Source organism: Micromys minutus (assembly GCF_963924665.1).
Source record: "Micromys minutus genome assembly, chromosome: 6".
NCBI lineage: Eukaryota > Metazoa > Chordata > Mammalia > Rodentia > Muridae > Micromys > Micromys minutus.
Genome location: NC_137975.1, coordinates 456,878 through 476,952, shown reverse-complemented (window position 1 = coordinate 476,952; position 20,075 = coordinate 456,878). Strand labels below are relative to the sequence as shown.

General features: G+C 35.2%; 1 protein-coding gene across 1 annotated transcript in view; it reads right to left on the bottom strand.

Annotated features, from left to right (window-relative positions):
• The window catches only part of LOC308421673 (contactin-associated protein like 5-1), a gene marked incomplete at both ends in the record, with an annotated part of 467,964 nt that overhangs the window by 8,370 nt on the left and 439,519 nt on the right, over positions 1-20,075 (bottom strand). The window contains one exon of the mRNA XM_080918125.1: positions 8,388-8,606. Within this exon, the coding sequence (XP_080774251.1) occupies positions 8,388-8,606 (219 nt within the window). The remainder of the gene's footprint in view (positions 1-8,387; positions 8,607-20,075) is intronic.

Here is a 20,075-nt window from a genome sequence, read left to right as displayed (position 1 = left end):
TTATTGAATAACTTTATTTTATAAAACAAAGATAAATGTACAGATTTTAAGCATTTTTGTATGAAAGCATATGAATACATTTTTCTCAGTGCTTGGATTTTCTTAAAGGTTTGATACTGTGCATTAAGATCTTACTAGTTACAATGAACATAAAGTACATGTGTCTTTATTGTATGTTGGAATAACTCTGTATTCTGATAGTATTATGGCCAGTTTTCTGAGGAATCTCCAGACTGATTTCCAGAGTGGTTGTACCAGTTACAACCCCTCCAACAGTGGAGAAGTGTTCTTCTTTATCCACATCCTCACCAGCATCTGCTGTCATCTGAATTTTTAATCTTGGCAAATCTGACTGGTTTGAGGTGGAATCTCAGGGTTGTTTTGATTTGCAAAACAAAATGATGACTAATGATGTCGAGCACTTCCTTAGATGCTTTTCAGCCATTTGATATTCCTCAATTGAGAACTTTCTGTTTAGCTCTGAACCCAATTTTTTAATAGGGTTGTTTGATTCTCTGGCATTCTTGAGTTCTTTGTATACCTTGAATATTAGGCCTCTATCTGATGCAGGATTGGTAAAGATCATTTCCCACTCTGTTGGCTACCATTTTCTTTTCTTGACAGTGTCCTTAGCCTTACAGAAAATTTACAATCTCATTAAGTCCCATTTGTCAATATTTGACCTTATATCACAAGCAATTGGTGTTCTGTTCAAGAAATGATCTCCTGTACCTATGTGTTCTAGGGTTTTCCTTAATTTATCATCTAATAATTTCAGTGTATCTGGTTTAATGTGGAGATCTTTGATCCACTTGCACTTGAGCTTTGTACAAGGAGATAAGAAAGGGTCTATTTTCATTCTTCTGCATACTGAGTGCCAGTTGGACCAGCACCATTTGTTGAAGAGGCTGTCCTTTTTCCATTGAATGTTTTCAGCTCCTTTGTTAAAAATCAAGTGATCATAGATGGGAGGACTCATTTCTGGATCTTCCATTCTATTCCATATATCCACACAAAATAACAATTTAACAATTTCTGTGAACTTTCTGACTCATTTAGAGACTTGTGGATCAGGGATTTTTTCAAGCTTCAAATCAATTTTTTTTTTTTTTTTTTTTGTGGAGTAGAAACAATCATCTTGAAGATTAGCTTTTAAATATCCAGTATGTTCTAATGCCTGGTTTTTTGAGACTCAAGAAGCAAAAAACTCAGCAAGTCCATGAAGCCCCAGAAACTGAAAAGATAATGTAGGTGTTTTATTCCCCAAGCTTATATAGACAGAAAAGATTGAGTAGTGATACTCTCATATCAGTAAAGTTGCCTGGAATGTTTTGTTTCCATTAGAGAAGTCTAACAGTGGTGGCAATTAGCAAGACTGCCTGGAAGAGAGGGACTGTCTGACCTGGTGAGCTGCCTATACATTTTGTAATGATTTCCAGAGATTTTTATCAATATGGATGCTACAGTAGGTTTTAGATGTGCATCTGTCTTCAAGTCATTTCTGCTCCTATTCTTAATCTATCACCCATAGTTCTACAAATATCCCCAATAAAATACACTGGTTCAACAAATTGTAATTTAGTAGTATCCTATTGTTGGTGTAACCAGATCTATGATCTGAGTAGTTTCTCCAAATCCTCTAAGGAATAGTGTCCCATAGTGCTATTCTAATTAATTCGTAAGGATAGCAAATGCCCATATGTAAGCATGGCTTTCATACACAGTTCTCAGCCATTATCTTCAGACAGCCTGTTATTTAACTTACACTTCTTCTTTATATAAATATGATAAATGATAGATAGATGATATGCATAATAAATGTGTGTGCACCCCCCACAAGTTCATAAATTGACTTTCTGAGTTCCACCCTTTGCCTTACATGTACCCTGTGGGTGATATGAAAACATTTGATTGCCACATGTTTTAATATCCCTGATCATAGAGAGCACTGGCAATTTTCATTTAGCCACAGTTTTTATGTGGCATGTTTATGTTACTGACATGTAATTGACATGTTTATGTTATTCATAAAGTTATTTGTTTTGGGGGAGTTGAGTTAAATCTATTAGTATATCTTGAAACTTGACTATCAATAATTACAATCTGTAATTTTGCTCATACCACACAGATTTTATTTATCCTCTTGCTGGTCAATACATTTGCTGTGCAGAACCCATTCTCCTTAGTCCAAATTGTACTCACACATTGATTTTTGGTTTCACTTTTTGCATTTTTTCTTTACCAATAACATATCATTTCAAGAGTAATATCAAAGATATTTTATAGTATTGTTTGCAAGTTTTATTGTTTCACGACTGACAAAATACTAAGGATTTCCATATCAAGAATATTTTTTTCTAGAATAAGACAATGTTTCAGTTGCATGATTTGCTTAAAGCTGGTTTATTGCAAAGCACTTATAAAGGAAGAGTTCTTTCCTCCAGTGTTCACCAAACAAGATCTGCACATATATTCCTGGGTATATTTCTGGGATTTCTAACACATTGCTTATATATATATTTCTACAGCAGTATTCTATAATTTTTATTATTACATTTTCCAATATAATGTGTTATCAGGTACTTTTATAGCTATTGATGCTTATAATTCCATGGCCACTATACTGTTATTTACAATAGACAAAATGTGGAATCAACTTAAAGTAAATGGATAAGTGAATAAATAAACTGTGCTTCTCATACACATATAAACACACGCATACAAGTACATGAACATGCTGACATATACTTGAACAATACTCAATTGCAAGAAAATTTATCTCTTCTTTTAAAGAGAATGTGTCCCAAACATATTATATCAAATTCAATAAATCAACCATGATAAACAAAAGGAATCAATGATTTCATTAATATTCACAATCTAAAAAATAATGATAGAAACAAAAGCTAATCACAGAACACAATGATACTTGACAATAGCTTGAGTTTTGATAGCTAAAGAAAATGAACTTTACTATGAATAAAGTCATAAAATTAACAAATCTATTTTATAATAAAATATCCTCAACATATATACAATATAAATAGGTAAAATTATTTATGTGCAGAATATGCATTTTTTGACTTGTTTACCTACATGTGTATTTATGAATATGTGTGAAAAATACTGCATGTTTGTAGGAAGGTATGTTATCCCCTGTTGTCCAATGTCAATTTATTTTCTGTATTCTTTAATCATTTTTATGGTACTTTTTGAGACTAGATCTCTAACTGCATACCTAATTCATTAATTCTGAAAGCTTGCCTGGTCAGGGAATCTCAGGTATCTCTTGTCTTTTGCCCAGCACTGTGTTACATGTGCTCACTGGCACACCGAACTTTTTAACATTGTCTAATAAGGAAGTACTCTATATCACCTGCCAACTGATTTAATGAAAACAATTATGGCACAATACATACAAAGTATCACATTTTACAATTTATATATCTATAATTTTATTAATAATTCCTCCAAAGTCTACAGGATATTGAAGTTAATGTTATTTAAGTGTCCATTCTGAACTTTTCATGTCCTGTAAATACTTAGATATTCCTATCTGTTTTCTCTTTTTCTTTTTGGGGGAGTATTATGTAAGTTCTCTTTGTCAGATTAATATCAACCACATTCGTAACAGGGCAACCAATGAACATACATTTAATATACAAATGTTTCATTAAAACACATTTATATAAACGATCACACATGCTATGTCATTGGGATTGCTCTGAAAAAAGATATAGATTAAATACTTTACCAAACATCAGGAAGCTGAATAGAACCACATGTATGAAGCATCATAGATAATAATTTTGAGGTGAGTATAGCTTTATTAAGATTGGCATATTTATATTTGACCATAAGTAGACAAATTATTTTAATAATTTTCAGAATTTCTTAAAATTAAACAACTTTATTTTAAAAAACAAAAATATATGTACAGATTTTAAAATATTTTTGCATAAAACTATACGAATATATTTTTGTCAGTACTTAATCTTTAAAAGGTTTGATAGTATGCATTGAAAACTTACTAGTTACAATATGCATAAAGTACATATAAAGCAAAGTGTAACATGGAAATAGTCAAAGTTTTTTTTGTGTGTAAAGATTAAACATAATAATTTTTAAATACCAAGGATTGTCACAAGGTTGCATCCTTACCTTTTAAATTATTAGTGATTTAAGATCTAGGTTTACCATTCTGAGTGGGTGCTATACACTTATTTTTTTTCAAAGCAGTACTAAGGTTTCCATATTTTGGCCATTCTTCTTTTTGAGCATTATATGGTATGAGAATTGTTTCTTGAATATTCAGAGATATATGGGGCTGGTATCTAATGATCAGTGATTGCATATCATGTCTATTCTTTTTGTGACTGGGTTACCTCACTCAGATTGATATTCTATAGTAACATCCATTTGCCTATAAATTTTGTAAATTAATTGTTTCTAATAGCTGAGTATTACTCCATTGCATAAATGTACCATAATTTTTGAATCCATTCCTCTACTAAAGGGCATCTGGGTTCTTTCCAGATTCTGGCTATTATAAATAAGACTGATATAAACATGGTGGTGCATGTGTCCTTATTATATGTTGGTGCATCTTTGGGGTATATATGCCCAGAAATGGAATAACTGGGTCTTCAAACTGCCAGACTAATTTTCAGAGTGGTTGTACCAGTTTACAACCCCACCAAAAGTGGAAGAGTGTTCCTCTTTCTCTGCATCCTCAACAGCATCTGCTGTCATCTGAGTTGTTAATCTTAGCCATTCCAACTGGTGTGAGGTAGAATCTTAGGGTTGTTTTGATTTGCATTTCCCTGATGACTAGGGATGTTGAGTAATGTTTTAGGAGCTTCTCAGCCATTCAATATTGCTCAATTGAGAATTCTTTTTTAGCTCTGTATGTCTTTTTTTTTTTATTATTCTCTGGGACCCAATACCTAGAGTTATTTACACACACACACACACACACACACACACACACTTATAAATATATATGATATTAGACTTCTATCAGATGTGGCATTGGTAAAAATCCTTTCTCAGTCTCTTGGCTTCTGTTTTGTTTTCTTGACAGTGTTCTTAGCTTTACAGAGACTTTGACATCTCATGAAGTCCCATTTATCAATTCTTGATCTTAGAGCATAAGCCATTGGTCTTCTGTTTAAAAAAAAATTTTTGTGCCTATGTGTTATAAGCTTTTCCCCATTTGCTTGAAAAGTTTTTTCCCAGCCTTTTACTCTGAGGTAGTATCTGTCTTTGTCTCTGAGATGAGTTTCCTGTATGCTGCAAAATGTCTGATCCTGTTTAGTTTGATAGTCTATGTCTCTTTATTTGGAAATTGAGTTCATTGATGTTAAGAGATATTAAGAAATAGTGATTGCTGTTTTCTGTTATTTTTGTTATTTAGTTACAGGTAGAATTATGTTTGTGTGTCTTTCTTCTTTTGGTTTTCTTGCTTAGGAATTTTTTTGTTTTTATTAGGATGTAGTTACCCTCCTTGTGTTAGGTTTTCCATCTATTATCCTTTTTAGGGCTGGATTTGTGGTCAGTTATTGTTTAAATTTGGTTTTGCCATTGAATATCTTTGTCTCTCCATCTATGGTAATTGAGAGTTTTGGTGGATATAGTAAACGGGGCTGACATTTGTGTTCTCTTATAATCTGTATGATATCTGTCCATGATCTTCTAGCTATCATAGTCTCTGTTTAGAATTTTGATGTAATTCTGATTGGTGTACCTTTATATGTTACATGTTCTTTTTCCGTTACTGCTTTTAGTATTCATTCTTTGTTTTGAACACTTGGTGTTTTGACTAATATGTATCAAGAAAAATTTTGTTTTCTGGTCTAACCTATTATGGTCATTACCTTTTTAAGGGTAGGGAAGTTTTCTTCTACGATTTAGATTAAGATATTTACTATGCCTTTTAGTTGATATTCTTTGCCCTCTTCTACACCCAGTATTCTTAGGTTTGGTCTTCTTATTGTGTGCAGAATCTCATGGATATTTTTGTTAGAAGCTTTTTGGTTTTTGCATCTTCCCTGACTGGTTACTTGGTTTTCTGTGTAGTCTTTGGCCCCTGATGTCCTTTATTCCATCTTCTGTAGTCTGCTGCTGATGCTTGTAACTATGATTTCTGATTTCTTTTTTAGGTTTTCTATCTTTAGGATTGTCTTTTTTTTGTGTGATTTCTTTATTGTATCTATTTCCATTTTCAATTCCTTCACTTGTTTGGTCGTGTTTTCTTGTAGTTTTTGAGTGAATTCTCCCGGTTCTTCTGTAATTGTTTCACAGAATTATTCATGTGATTCTCAAAGATCTCCATCATCATCATGAAGTATGATTTTAAGTCTAAATCTTGTTTTTCTGGAGATTTGGGAAATCCACTACATGCTGTGTTGGGAGAACTGGGTTCTGATGTTGCCAGGTTGTCTTGGTTTTCATTGCTTGGGCTGCTGAGCTTTCCTTTTGCCCTCTTGACATTTATTTGTGTGATCTTTTTGTTTCTGATGGTTCATGTCTCTCCTATGGGTCAGAAGGCCTGTGGACTCACTAGGGAGGTTCTTCCTGGGTGTTTGGCTCTTTGTGTACAAGCAGTGAGATCTGATGACAGTAAATCAGTTCTTGCCCAACTTGTCCATGCAATTCCTTTCTTTTGGCCATTTACTACTGCCTGTTCTCTGCCTCTGTCCTGGAGTGTTTCTGTACCACAAAATCCCACAAACACAACTCTACAACCTGATAGCTTTTAATACAGGTTTTTATATTCAATTTTCAATCCATAAAGCCTCTATACAACAAAATTGAATCAAATAGACCAATATACAAATTGATTCTATATAAGAAATTAGGCCTGTAAAAGCCATAATGTTGATAGCTTTCTAACACCAATCATTATCACCTGGGTCTAGCTAGTCCTTGGGAAGCTCCATGTCACCACAATCTTCCCCCTCTGTTTTCTGACCTCCTCTGACCTCTCAGCCCTCTCTACTTCCCTCACCCTGCCCAGTTACTGTATTTCTTTTATTTTACTAATTAATATGGAAAGGTTCAGTTGGAGTCATATGACTAGGCAGCCGTTCTTGGGGAAATGGAATTAGCATTAAAATACTGATAGCTTCAGGACAATCTGCAACCATGTTATTTCTCAAGGACAAAAAGGACCCTTTTCCAGGGAGCACTGAACTATCTGTGCTCTGAGAACTCCCTGTGTTCCCTCCCTGGATTCTTTGTGGAACTATGCATCAGGCTCACCCTTGGTAGAGGTGGAAAAGTGCATATATAGCTGATCTGGTTCTCAAACTTCCCTGGGCAGATCCTGAGTCCTGAAGACAGAGGCACGGCCCTCACTGTGGGAGAAAGGTACCTTGTTTCAGAGAGCACTGCACTCTTTGCTCCCGGAGAACTCCAGGTGTGACCTCCTTGGCTTGTGCCTCAGGCTCCCTGATGGATCAGGGAAAAAAAATGCCTGTACACCTCATCTGCAAGATCAGCCTTTCCTGAACAGATTCCAGGTTCTGAAGACAGAGACATAGAGATCACTGTGCTCTCTGCACTCCCAGAACTCCAGGTGTGACCTTGCCAGGCATGGGCCCCAGCCTTACCCCAGTTTTTCTTAAATAATTGTGATATACTAATTTACAATACATGTTATGCATGCATAAATAATATATACTACCTTGAACTACATAGTAATTATGACTACTCATCACCTGAAATTAGAAAGTAGCTACATATATGTGACTTTACTTTTATTGTCAACCTGATTATTAGCATTAAGTTAGATAAAGGAGCAGTATGTAAATATTGTCAAGTTTCACACTTAAAATTTATAATTAATTTAAGTAATTGCTATTCTAGTACTATCATTCTTTTATTGTCTATTTCTTTCCAGCATAGTTTGTGGGATGGATAGTGCTATTAGTCAATTTGAGAGAATCTAGAACCACCTAGGAATGTTTGTGGCATTATGTTGATTTCTTAACTGAGGTGAAAAGAGTTGCTGGCTCTGATTGGCACTACTCCCTGGAGGGGATCCTGGACTGTATAAATGGAGAATAATCTGAATACTGGCATGTATTTATCATTCTCTGCTTCCTGATAATGGGTGTGATGTAACCTGTTACTTCAAACTCTTATTATCTATAATGGACTGGGCACCACTTGAACTGTGAAGCAGAATAAAAGATTTCTTTCTTAATTCACTTATCTCTGTGTATTTTCTGAAGATAGATACAACCCGTAGCAATCCAGGTTCAATTCATATTCTCCTATAACCATACAAGGCAAAAAGCTGAGTGCTGTTAGCCAACATGCTAGCTCTATAAGACAGCAGAAGTTAGTAACAGAAACTCAAAAGAGAATCCTTTGGGTAGTACCTGGTGAAGACTGCACAGTCGTCACTGCATTCACATCAAAATCCACCATGGAACCACAGCTGGATTCTGTCAAGGTCTTTTGGACAGTCACAGGTGCAATGCTAGCATGACGGAGGGCTGCCTTTAATGGTGCTATATGATTGTACTGGACTGAAGAAAGGCATCCAGTGAAACCCAAGGTGTTTGCCCTAGCAACTTCTGGATCCAAACCAAGAGTATCTGCAATGAATAAAAAGCAACACAGGTCTTAGTCTTCCAAATGGTTTAGGTGTTTTTCTTCACTCTTAAATAAAATATCTAAAATGACTTTGTTATTTTTTTTAATATGGAAGATCAGGAGTAAGGTCAACAGGGGTGGGTAAATGAAAACTGGCTGTGGGAGGGTCATACATAAAACATTCCAGAGATCTGAAACTGGGGGAGACATTATTATGTCTCTGAGTGTGACTCTTTCTGAGACACTAGCAATGGGCATATGTATACCAAAGTGATCACCACCTGACTCCCAGTGGACAGAAACCCACCCAGAAATGCTTAATGCAAAATGTGTCAAGCCCAGATGATGTGCAGGGGCAGGCAAAGAGAGCAGAGAAAAAGATAATGACCAACCAATGACTAGCCAGAATTTATACCAATTTCATAGGCAAGAACCAATCCCTGACACTATCACTGTCCCTGAGTATATGTCTCTTTAAGACAGGAGCCTAGCATAACTCACTTCTGAAAGGTCCAACCAAGACACCAATCAAAACATATGCAGAAATCCACAGCCAAACATTAGATATAGTCCCAGAAGTCTTGTGGAAGAGATGGGGGAAAGATTGAAGGACCCAAAGAGGACAGGGACTCCACAGGAGAACCTACAGAGTCAACTAATCTGGACCATTAGAATTTTTTCAGAGACGGAACCACCATGTAAACAGCAAGGTTGGACTGGACCTAGGTCCCTACACACATTGGTGGATGTCCAACTTGATATTTATGAGATTTCTGCAACAAATAGAGTAGGTGCTGTTCCTGACTCTGTAGCCTGCCTATGGATCCTGTCCCCCAAACTGTGCCTCATGGTTAAGCCTTAGTGGTAGAGGATATGCCTAGTTATTGCTGTGACTTGATTTGAGGGAATGAGTTTGGAATTGGGGTGGGAGGCTTTGGGGGTTCAGGAGAGGTTTGGGGCTTTCCTAATGGATAGCTTTCTTTATCCAATGGGAAAGTGAGGGAGTAATCAGGGGAGAATTGCTGTGAGGAGACTGGAAAAAGAGGAGTTGCTGATGCTGATATAGTGATGTAAAGCAAATAAATAAAATAATTACAAAAGGTCAAGAATAGAAAAAGAGATGGAAATGCAATAATTTTGGCTTCACAGAAAAATTAAAATCCTTATTTTTGAAAGAAATATCATCTTTTTTTTTTTTAAAAGGGGTCATTTGAACAGATTCTAAGTACATGAACTACAATAGATCCTGAACCATATTTTTCTTAACATATTATCGTTTAAACATAACTAGATGGCCCAAATATTTATTTTATTATGAAAAGTCTTTTAGTTTCTGAAAGTGGAGAAGAAATTTTCTTAAGTATCAGCATACATTAGAATTTGAATTTGATTTATATATGGTCATGTAGGGCTTTTCTTGAAACCTATTAATATATTATTGTCTATTAAAAATAGCTCTCTTGCACTCTTACTCTCTCTCTTGTTCTCTTGCTCTCTTTCTTGCTCTCCCCTGCCTCTGTTCTTCCCCTTCTCTTTCCCTCTTTCCCTCCACTTGCTCATCACCAGCCTCTACTTCTCTATTTCTTCTTTCTCTCTTTTTTTCTCTGTCTCTACGCCCTCATAACAACTTCGTGACCTGAATAAACCCTATTTTATACTAAAAAATGGAAGTGGTATTAAGAAAAAGATATGAAGATAGTATGATAGAATATGAGATGTTAGTCATCTTAGTAATTCTTCCTATTCCTTTTCCAATTCTTAAAAGAGAAATTACTCTTATTCTCTGCCCCCAATGTGTATGAGTGTCTGTTTCTGTGTATGTGTTTGTATGTGTTTCTGCATATCAACATATCATGCATATATATATGTGTGTGTGTGTGTGTGTGTGTGTGTGTGTGTGTGTGTGCGTGTGTGTATGTGTGTGTTGTGTGCAGAACAAAAGAAGATGTCAGATTTCCTGATGCAAGTATTATAATTATGGTAACTGGGAACCAAGCAAATGTCCTCTGGATGAGCAGCAAATGCTCTTAACCATTAAGTCATCTCTTCAGCCAAATTAATTTTTGTCCTTACCTTACTCTCCCCCAGCATCTGCATTAATAATATAGCTGTTACTTGTCTTTACTTACATATAAGACAAATAACAATGCAAATGATTTCATGTATCAAACATAACACATTGATGCAAGTTTATATAACTTAAATTATGAATTCATTATCTTTCATTTCTGTTGCCTGGAAGTTTGGCAGCACTCGTGGGCTTGAAATTTAAAGGTGGTCTGGCCAGGTTATGGATCCTTTGAAGGAGATATGTTTATTTTTTATACCCAGCTTTTGTAGCTTTCACTTCATGTCCTTGCCTCCTTTGTCTGTCTTCATGCTAACCAATACTGTTGCAATTCCTTGTGCCTTTTGTATAGTCGCGTTAACAAATGATTCCTTCTTTACATCCTTATGTTACTATTAATCACCATTGTGATTACAATAGTTTCATTGTAAATTAATAACTTAAAGTAGTCTCTATTGAATAGATAGCTCAGCAATTAAAATCACTGCCAATTCATCTATATAGCAGCTGATTGGTAGGGAGTTCAAGGTGGAGTCAGACATGGGTTGGTAATGAGTGAAGAGCAAAATTATATCTCAGAAATGTAAAAAAAAATCATATCTCAGAAATGCAAGAGTAGCAAAAGTCAAGAGAAGAAAAGTGGAAGGTGGAGTGAGACACTGGTTGGTAGTAAGTGAACCACAAATATATGACTCAGAAATGCAAGAGAACCAAAAGTCAAGAGAAAGGAAATGTAAACTGCAGTGACATTTTTATGTTGACAGATTTCAATGCAGTGGAAAATGATGAGAGAGTGAACTATGCCTCAGGGTCCAAGACAAGTGATACGTTCTCATCACAGTGCTCATGGGTAATAAGTCTTCACTCATCTAAGGAAAGAGTCTCTAAAGAGCTTGTAATAAACAAACATGCTTCCTGTAAAAAAAGACATATGGAAAAACTGGGTAAAATGATAGAATGTGACTTTCTTTCTTTAAAGGAGGGGTGTGAGAATGAAGCTTATTTCCAAGCAAGGGTTTATTATGTATATACTACAGAGAATGTGAGCTTTGAGAAAAGGAATAAAGACAAGAGCTTTGTGATAGGTATTAGTGAATTAAAAATGCTTATACTGTATGGTGACCTGAATTCCATCTGGAAACCCCACAATGGAAAAAGAGAAACACACAAACACACACATACACACACAAACAGGTAATAGTGAGTTAAAATGAAAATAAATTTATAAATAATATTATACTTTGAGTTCCCATAATTTAAAAAATGAAATAGCAAAACAAATATAAACACAAAAACTTTAAAAGGCAGTTTTAAAATGCTTTAAAATATTTCTTTATTTATTTTATGTATGAGTACAGTATCCCTGTTTTGAGAACCAGAAGAAGGCATCACATTTCATTAAGATGGTTGTGAGACACCATATAGTTGCTGGAAATTGAACTCAGGACCTCTGGATGAGCAACCAATGCTCTTAACTGCTGAGTTTTCTCTCTAGCCCCCAAAAAATTATCTCTTGAATTATTACAAATTTGAAAGAAGTAAAGAATAATCACATCTTCCAAATAAGTGAAATGATACAAAGTTTAAATATTTATTATTCATTATATAGCTACTATACAACACAATAAAGTTATTTTCTTTTAAAAGATTTTCTTTTTATTTTAAGTTCTGTGTACACTTGTGCTTGTGTGTATAGATAGGCTCAGTGAATATAGAAGCCAGATAATGGTATCAGACATACAGGAGCTTTGTGAAATACATTTATATAAAATATGTAAAGAATATCAGAAAACCAAGATAAACTCAAATATTTGCTAAAATATTTCACATTTCACTGAACTCTGTATTAAAGGTATGATGTGTTTTGTAATATACTTATTTCAGTGATTAGGTTATCACTGAATGAAACTCAGAAGTAGAGATGGGATGGAACTATTACATGTCCTGAACTAGGAAATCAAAATTTGAGGCAAGGGAAATCCACCAAAGTGTTTTCTCATAAGCATTTAGCCTGGAGACTGAAACTCTGACACCAAAATATGCTAGTTTCATGCTCTAATCCCAGTATTTCCTCATATACATGACTTATATCCAAAAGAGAAGAACCATAACATTTCTCTTTATAACACATGTACTGCTTTGGGACTCATCAAACTTTACAAAGAAAAATTGCTTTTCTAAGTTCCTTATTGGAAATAGTCTGAATTTATCTCTCTGGACATACTTCAAATACTAACAAATAACAGCTCCTCATTCTTCTCAGGTTCTTCCCTATCCACTGAAATGATCATAAAGAAGCAGCTGATCCAGCACAGGGAGGACACTGGGAGGACCTGAGCAGACATATTTTGTTGCTATACCCATTATCTGCTTTCTTATTTCTAACTTTTTATTCTGCCCACTCTTAACCATGTCTATTGTACTTGCCATAAAAAACTGAAGAAATAAAAACACAACCTCTAAATTGTAACAGGATTTCCACACATACATTTTTGGTGAATATTATGTTTGCTTCCACATTTATATATACATTTATGTTGCCTAACATGATATGGTCACATGTGGATAAAGCAAGCTATTTAACATCTACATATGGTTGGGAGGCTTGACTTTGTAAATATGAGTTTCTATTACACACTTGAAAACTTGATTTCCAATTTCCAAAGCTCACAAAGCTGGATTTGACAGTCGTGTCTGCAACACTGGAATGTAGAAGTTTATGTGAGCAGATTCTGAGGGCTGCAAGGCTAGCCACTGCAGCATAAATGCCAAGTCTGTTTCAGTTAGAGACTTTCTCAAGGAGAGGTGGTTAAATACACAGGATAGCAATTGATACTTTTCTTTGTTGGGTGCACATACACAACATGAATGATTATATTCATATCTGTTCCACTTTTCTCTTATCTGATGATAAAAACACATATTGTTGCACTCCTTCAGTAGATGATTGGATATGAAAACTGTGGTATGTTTACACAATGGTGTACTACTCAGATCTTAGAAACAATGAGTTGATGAAATTCCTAGGAAAATAGATGTATCTAGAGAATATTATCCTGAGTGAGGTAACCCAGTCATAAAAGAACAGACATAATATGCTGTCACTGATAATTGTATACTAGCCCCAGAAAGCTCTGAATACTAAAAAACAACTCACAGACCATAAGAAGCTTAAAAAAAGAAAGGCCAAAAGTGGAAGCCTCAGCCCTTCTTAGAAAAAAAGTGTATAGCACCCTCTCAGAGTGAGGTACACCTAGACCTTAAATCATTAATAAATCAAGAGCTGAGAAGATAGGCTTGAAGCATTTTTTGGTATCTAAAAATCATTATGTTTAATATATATACACCAAGAAAACTTTGTTGATTCCCATGTTTCATTTATTTTACATGTACTTTATGCTTACAGTAGCTAGTAAGATTTCAATGCATACTATCAAACAATTTAAAAAATCAAGTACTGAGAAAAATATATTCTTATAGTTTTATTCCAAAAAAACATAAATATTACAGTAGTCCATCAAAATTCCCATGAATATAGATTCTGTGGACTTATTTAAGCAATTACCATGAGATTTGTAAGACCCCATATATTATTCCTGTCAACAAACTTCAATGTTCATTTTAAAAAAAGAAAAAGAAAAAAAATTAAAAGAAAGATCTCTGGGGGAAAAGTAAATATTAAAAAAATAAAGGTATCTTATCTTTTTATTGGCTCCTTGCCTTACTGTGCTGGCATTGCATCTAGTATAGAACCACGTGCATCTCTATTGGTTGGTCCAAGCCACCTCCATGGTCTCTCTTAGTCCACATGAAACCCTTACCTTGGGAGTTTTACTCCACTTGTGACTTAGTCTTCGAGTTTTTTTTTTTTTGTTTTGTTTTGTTTTTTTGTTTTTGTTTTGTTATCCCAAAACTCAACACAAATACAACTCTAGAGTCCAATTGCTTTTCATACAAATTTATACATTTAATTATCAATCCAAAAACACTCTATACAACAAGATTTCATCAAATAGACAAAGATAAACTGCCCTTATTTATGAGATATGAGACCTATAGAATCATTAAATGTTCATAGCTATTTAATGCCCATTAAGCCCACCTGGAACTCGCTCATCCTTACTGATCTTCATATTGGAGTTTCTCTCTCAGTTCTCCTCCCTGATCCTCCTTTTCAACCCTTCTTACCCCACCCAGTCACTGGCTTTCCTTTATTTTACTAATTACAGTGGGAAGGTTCAGATGAAGTCACCTCATGAGTACATGTCTAGGCAGCCGTTCTTGGGGACGTGGAATTAACATTAAAATACAAACAGCTTCAATCTACAACATACAACATACTTTTAAAAATTCTTTCAAATAAATATTGCATTCTCTCTGTGGGTCTGTTTATTCACTTGTTTGAGTCAGAATCTCAGTAGACATTTTAGACAAGCTTGAATAAAACATATCTTGCCACATCATCCCTGGAGTTGAAGTGAAAAATTTTGGCCAAGTTACCTTGATCACAAGATATTTTAATTAGCTGTGATCATGACAATATAAAAAGGAATTCTAGAAATTACTCCCTATCACAAAAATTGTATGTATTGATTGCGATCCACCCATTGTAAGTGCAGGTTATGAATGGTGCAGTGTGAGGCAAGCTATTATTTTTATTGCTTCTATTATTGGTCAGTTCCAATCTCCTTTGCTTAATATCAATGTCCCTTCAATACACTGAAGAATTGAAATACAAGAGTCGATATATGTAATGAAAATTTTCACACAATAATTATTTGTCATTAAAAATATTACACAATCTTTGAATAATTCAATTGATAATTCACTTAGGACTAACTTCCTTAGTCATTGTAAAGCTTCTACTGTCATTATTTTCTTCATGGTATTTGTAGGTGGGGTGTATGTGTGTGTGTGTTTATGTTTGTGTGTGTCTGTGTGTGTGTGTGTGTTTCTGTGTGTGTGTGTGTGTGTGTATCCTGAATCAATATACTCATGTTAGCGAATGTGTTCTCAGAGTTCAGAAGAAGACACCAGATCCCTTATATTCATTGTGAATCATCAAACACAGATGCTGGACAATGACTTTGGAATTTTGTCTGGAACCGGGAACCAGTCATGCCGGAAGAGGAACAAGTTAGAAGAACAAGTTTCAGCCCCTTTTTCAGGTTTTGAAACCTGACTTTCTACATTGATCTTACAATATTCCATGGGATTTACAAAGCCAAATGAAGAAGCATGAAGCCAGTCTTAGTCTGAATACACAATGGTAAGCATATTTGCAAGTTTTGACATAGGGAGAGGGACATGTGTAAACAAAGAATATTTAAACATATTTAGTGGAGATTTTTATTATGAAGGAGCTACAAGAAGAGGACAGAAATTTGTTCCAAACAAACTGAGTTCTGAAACATGCCATGTACCCTATGTCATAAGTCACTGATGATATCTGAATCCCTTAAGTGTCATAAAACAAGGGAGCCAGGGCCACATGACCCTGGCTTGTAAAAGTGAAGTGTTGTACTTGGATGAAATATAAATAAGGGAACTGCTGGAAATGAACACATGAGCAGAGAATACAAGCATAATAAATTTACCTGTCAAGTTCACTAGAGATAAAACAAACTGAATAGTTAACTAGATGAAAAGTCAATCCAGTGTTAGGGCTGGGGAAATAACTCACCCCTATCTTAATTTAAATCTCCAGTATTCACATAAAAATTAGACAAGACACCTGTAACTTCATGTCTAGAATTGGGGTAGGGTACAGGGGAAGACAGGAGAATTTCTGGGAATTGCTTGCTGATGGCTTGCTCTTTGAAAGACCCTGTCTCAAGAAAATAGGCTATAGAAAGTGACCTAAACTTAGGAAGCTCAATGAGAAAAAAAAAAAAAAAAAAAAAAAAAAAAAAAAAAAAAAAAAGCAAAAAGTGGATGCCCCAGTTTTTTGTTTTTTTTTTTTTTTTTTTTTTTTTAAGAAGGGAGACCAATACATTCATGGGAGAAGAAAAAGAACAAATAGAGGAGCAGAAATTAGAGAAAAGATTATCCAGAGATTGCCTCACATGGAGATATATTCCATATGTTCCCAGTAAAACCAATTACTAATGCTGATGCCAAGTACTGCTTACAGGCAGAACCTCATATGGATGCCTCCTCAGAGGCTCTGCCAGAACCATACTGATATAGAGGAGGATGCTTGCAGCTAACCAGTCTGAACACAAGGGTCCAATGAAGGAGCCAGAGAAAGTACTAAAGTAATTGAAAGTGTCTGCATCCCCATGGGAAGAAAAAAATTATCAAGTAACCAAACCCACTAGAGCTCCTAGAGACTAAAACATCAACCAATGAATTTGCATGCAAAGATATATGTCCCTAGGTACATATGCAGCAAAGGATAACATTTTCTGACATCAATGTGAGGAGAAGCAACAAGTGAAGGCTTGTTTTCCCAGTGTACAGGGGCTAGATAAAAGAGGGTGGCTAGGAGAGGGAGCACCTTCATAGAGGCAATGTGAAGAGGCGGGGGATAGAATTGTGGGAAAAGATTAACATCTAAAATGTAAATGCAAATAATTTTCAATAATTTTTTTGGGGGGTGGTAGAAAGTGGTATAAAAGAAAGGAGGTTTGGACAAGAGCTACTCTCAACAAAAGTTCCCCAATTCTCTAAAAAGTAATGGTTTCAGATGGTACATCTTACAGCAGAGAGAGAGAGAGAGGGAGAGATGATTGGATATAGGAGGACAAAAAGAATTATTAGAACACCTAGGAGATGGGGTAAAAAATAATATGAAAGCTCCACAGAAAAATGACTAAACTATTTCAAAATATTTGTGCAAGCAGTAGGTCAATGTGGAAAGCTTTGGGTGTTTAGGCAGTCCACTGTAAGAGAGAAACATACCAATGAACAAGCTATAACCCCCCATTTCTCTCTCTCCCTCTCTCCCTCCCTCTCTCATTCCCCTTCCTTCCCTCCCTCCCTCCCCCTCCCTCTAAAACTAAAAATTAAAAAAATAGAGTTAATTTTCTTAAAAATTGCAAAGCTTATGGCATACAAATTGCTAAACAAACAGTTTTAGGTGATCAAAAGAGTCAGTATTACATTGGAAATAGAACAAAGTAGATCTTATATAACTCTTATTTAGTTAAAATGTTTAATACAATTAGATGTATAGTTAAAGGTGTTGATAGGAAAATGATATATGTGTAAATAACAGATGATAGATTATGTAGATGGTAGACAGATGTGATACAGTATAAGAAGTCAAGTGGGACAAAATACGTGCTAACTTAGGTACAAAATGTTTACTGGAAAATTCCAGAACATGATTGCCTAAACAAATGCTTAATTAAGACAGCAATACACATGCCAACAAGAAATGGAGTTCCTTAGTTAGGATTTTACTGCTATGACCAGACACCTTGTCCAAGACAACTTGTTTATGAGTTCAACATCTTGTTCTGAAGGCAAATAGGAGAAGACTGACTTCCAGGCACCTAGGATAAGAGTCTTAAAGCTCATGTCCCCAGGTACAATCTCCCTACATCAATGACACACGTACTTTAACAACCAAGAAGGCCAATAAAATGCCTCCAAATAATGCCACTCTATAAGCCAAGCATATTCAAGCAACAATAATGGGGGAAAGGCCAACACACCTGAACTCCACATAATTAACTACAGGGGACTAAGGAATGCTGAGACCAGGAGAAATATTTCTTTTCAAGGAAAAACATACCAAGTGGTTATTTAAAACCAATCATTCTACTAAGGAAACCTATACAAGTAAATGTGCAGACTAAGTAAGTTTCATTTATTCATCTAAGTATATACACATACATACATGTATGTACCAACAATTTTAAAAAGCCTTGAATTTGAAAGACTTGAGAGGTATTATGGAGGGTTTGGAGAGAGGAGATAGAAAAAAAAAATGTAATTACAAATTAAGTGTACCATTTGAAAACCCATTACTTCAACTTAACTATTCACTGGCTGAACAATTAAACACATGTTAATTTGTTGCATAGAAACAAACATCCAATGGCTTCTGTGTGGAAATTAGGCAGTGAAGGTTGAGATACAGAGACAGGAGCAACAAGGCTAATGTTTAAAATTCTAGGTTCCATACTCTCAGGATTCTGAATTGAATGCATTTTCCACAGAAAAACTGGTTTTGAAGGTTTAATCTAATATTAAAAAGTGGTTGCAGAATTCATTCCTTTGGAATAAAGATACAAAAGGATGTCTTCCTCTGAAGATGCATTTTCATTGACTTAACATAGAGTCAGGGCTGAGTGAGGGCCATGAACTGATTCATTCCTGCCCCTAACTTTATAGAAGTAAATGAGCAAAATTAGGCCATTTCATGTCCAAACAGCAACTTTTTGGATTTTGTTCAAATGAGCTACAGAAACTTTGTAACTTCCCTGAAGTGGGACTTCACTTCAGAGATTAAAAAGCTACTAAAGTAAAAATGATACTAAGCACCTTCAGAATTTAGTGCTCTTTCCTTTCTCAGACTTCGAATCGTACAGATTATATCTATCAGAATGTTTTACACATCAGATAACAAAGCTCAGTGTACAAAGTCTGAACAATAGTGATTAATTTTTTCACATGTGCCCATAGCCATGGGCTCTTCTGTCCACAGGTGGCCCCTCTGATGTCATCTCAGTTTTAGGCTAGACTTTAATTTTAATTATCTCAAGAATGAAATTGAGGAATAAAAGAAAATGTGATGAAATGATTTAATCAGTAAAGGGGTCATTACTCAAGGGCAAGGACCAAAATTTGTACCCCCAGGACCAGGAAAAACATGAGAATAGCCAGAAGCACCTCTCAGCAGTTCAGAGGTAGAGACAGGAGGGTCAACAGGATTTAATCACCAGACAATCTACCTAATCAGTGAGTTTCAGGTCCAGAGAGAATCTCTTTCTCAAAAAAATAAGGCAGAAAGATCAACAACGACATCTGCCTCCTAGCTCTACATGAAGGAACACTCACATACATTTGTATAGACATATACATATAAAAGCTCACACAAAGTATTATCGTCTGATTCATTACATACCTTTGTTCAGAACTAGGAGATGACAACTTATGATCAGGGTCTATGCAGACCTACTCTTTTTATCTAGCCTGTGTCAATTTCTATTCTAAGTCTTGTCATAACATTGAAAATGGGACATTTATATTTTATTGGTTATTCTTTGTATGGACATTTCTGTAGCTCCTCCATTTGGGTCCCCATTGTAAGTCTAATGGTTAGCTGCAAGCATCCTCATCTGTAACAGAATGATTCTGGGAGAGTTTCTGATGAGGCATCCATATCAGGCTCCTGTCAGTAAGCACTTCTTGGCATCAGCAATAGTGTCTGGTTTTGGTTGCTATATGGGAT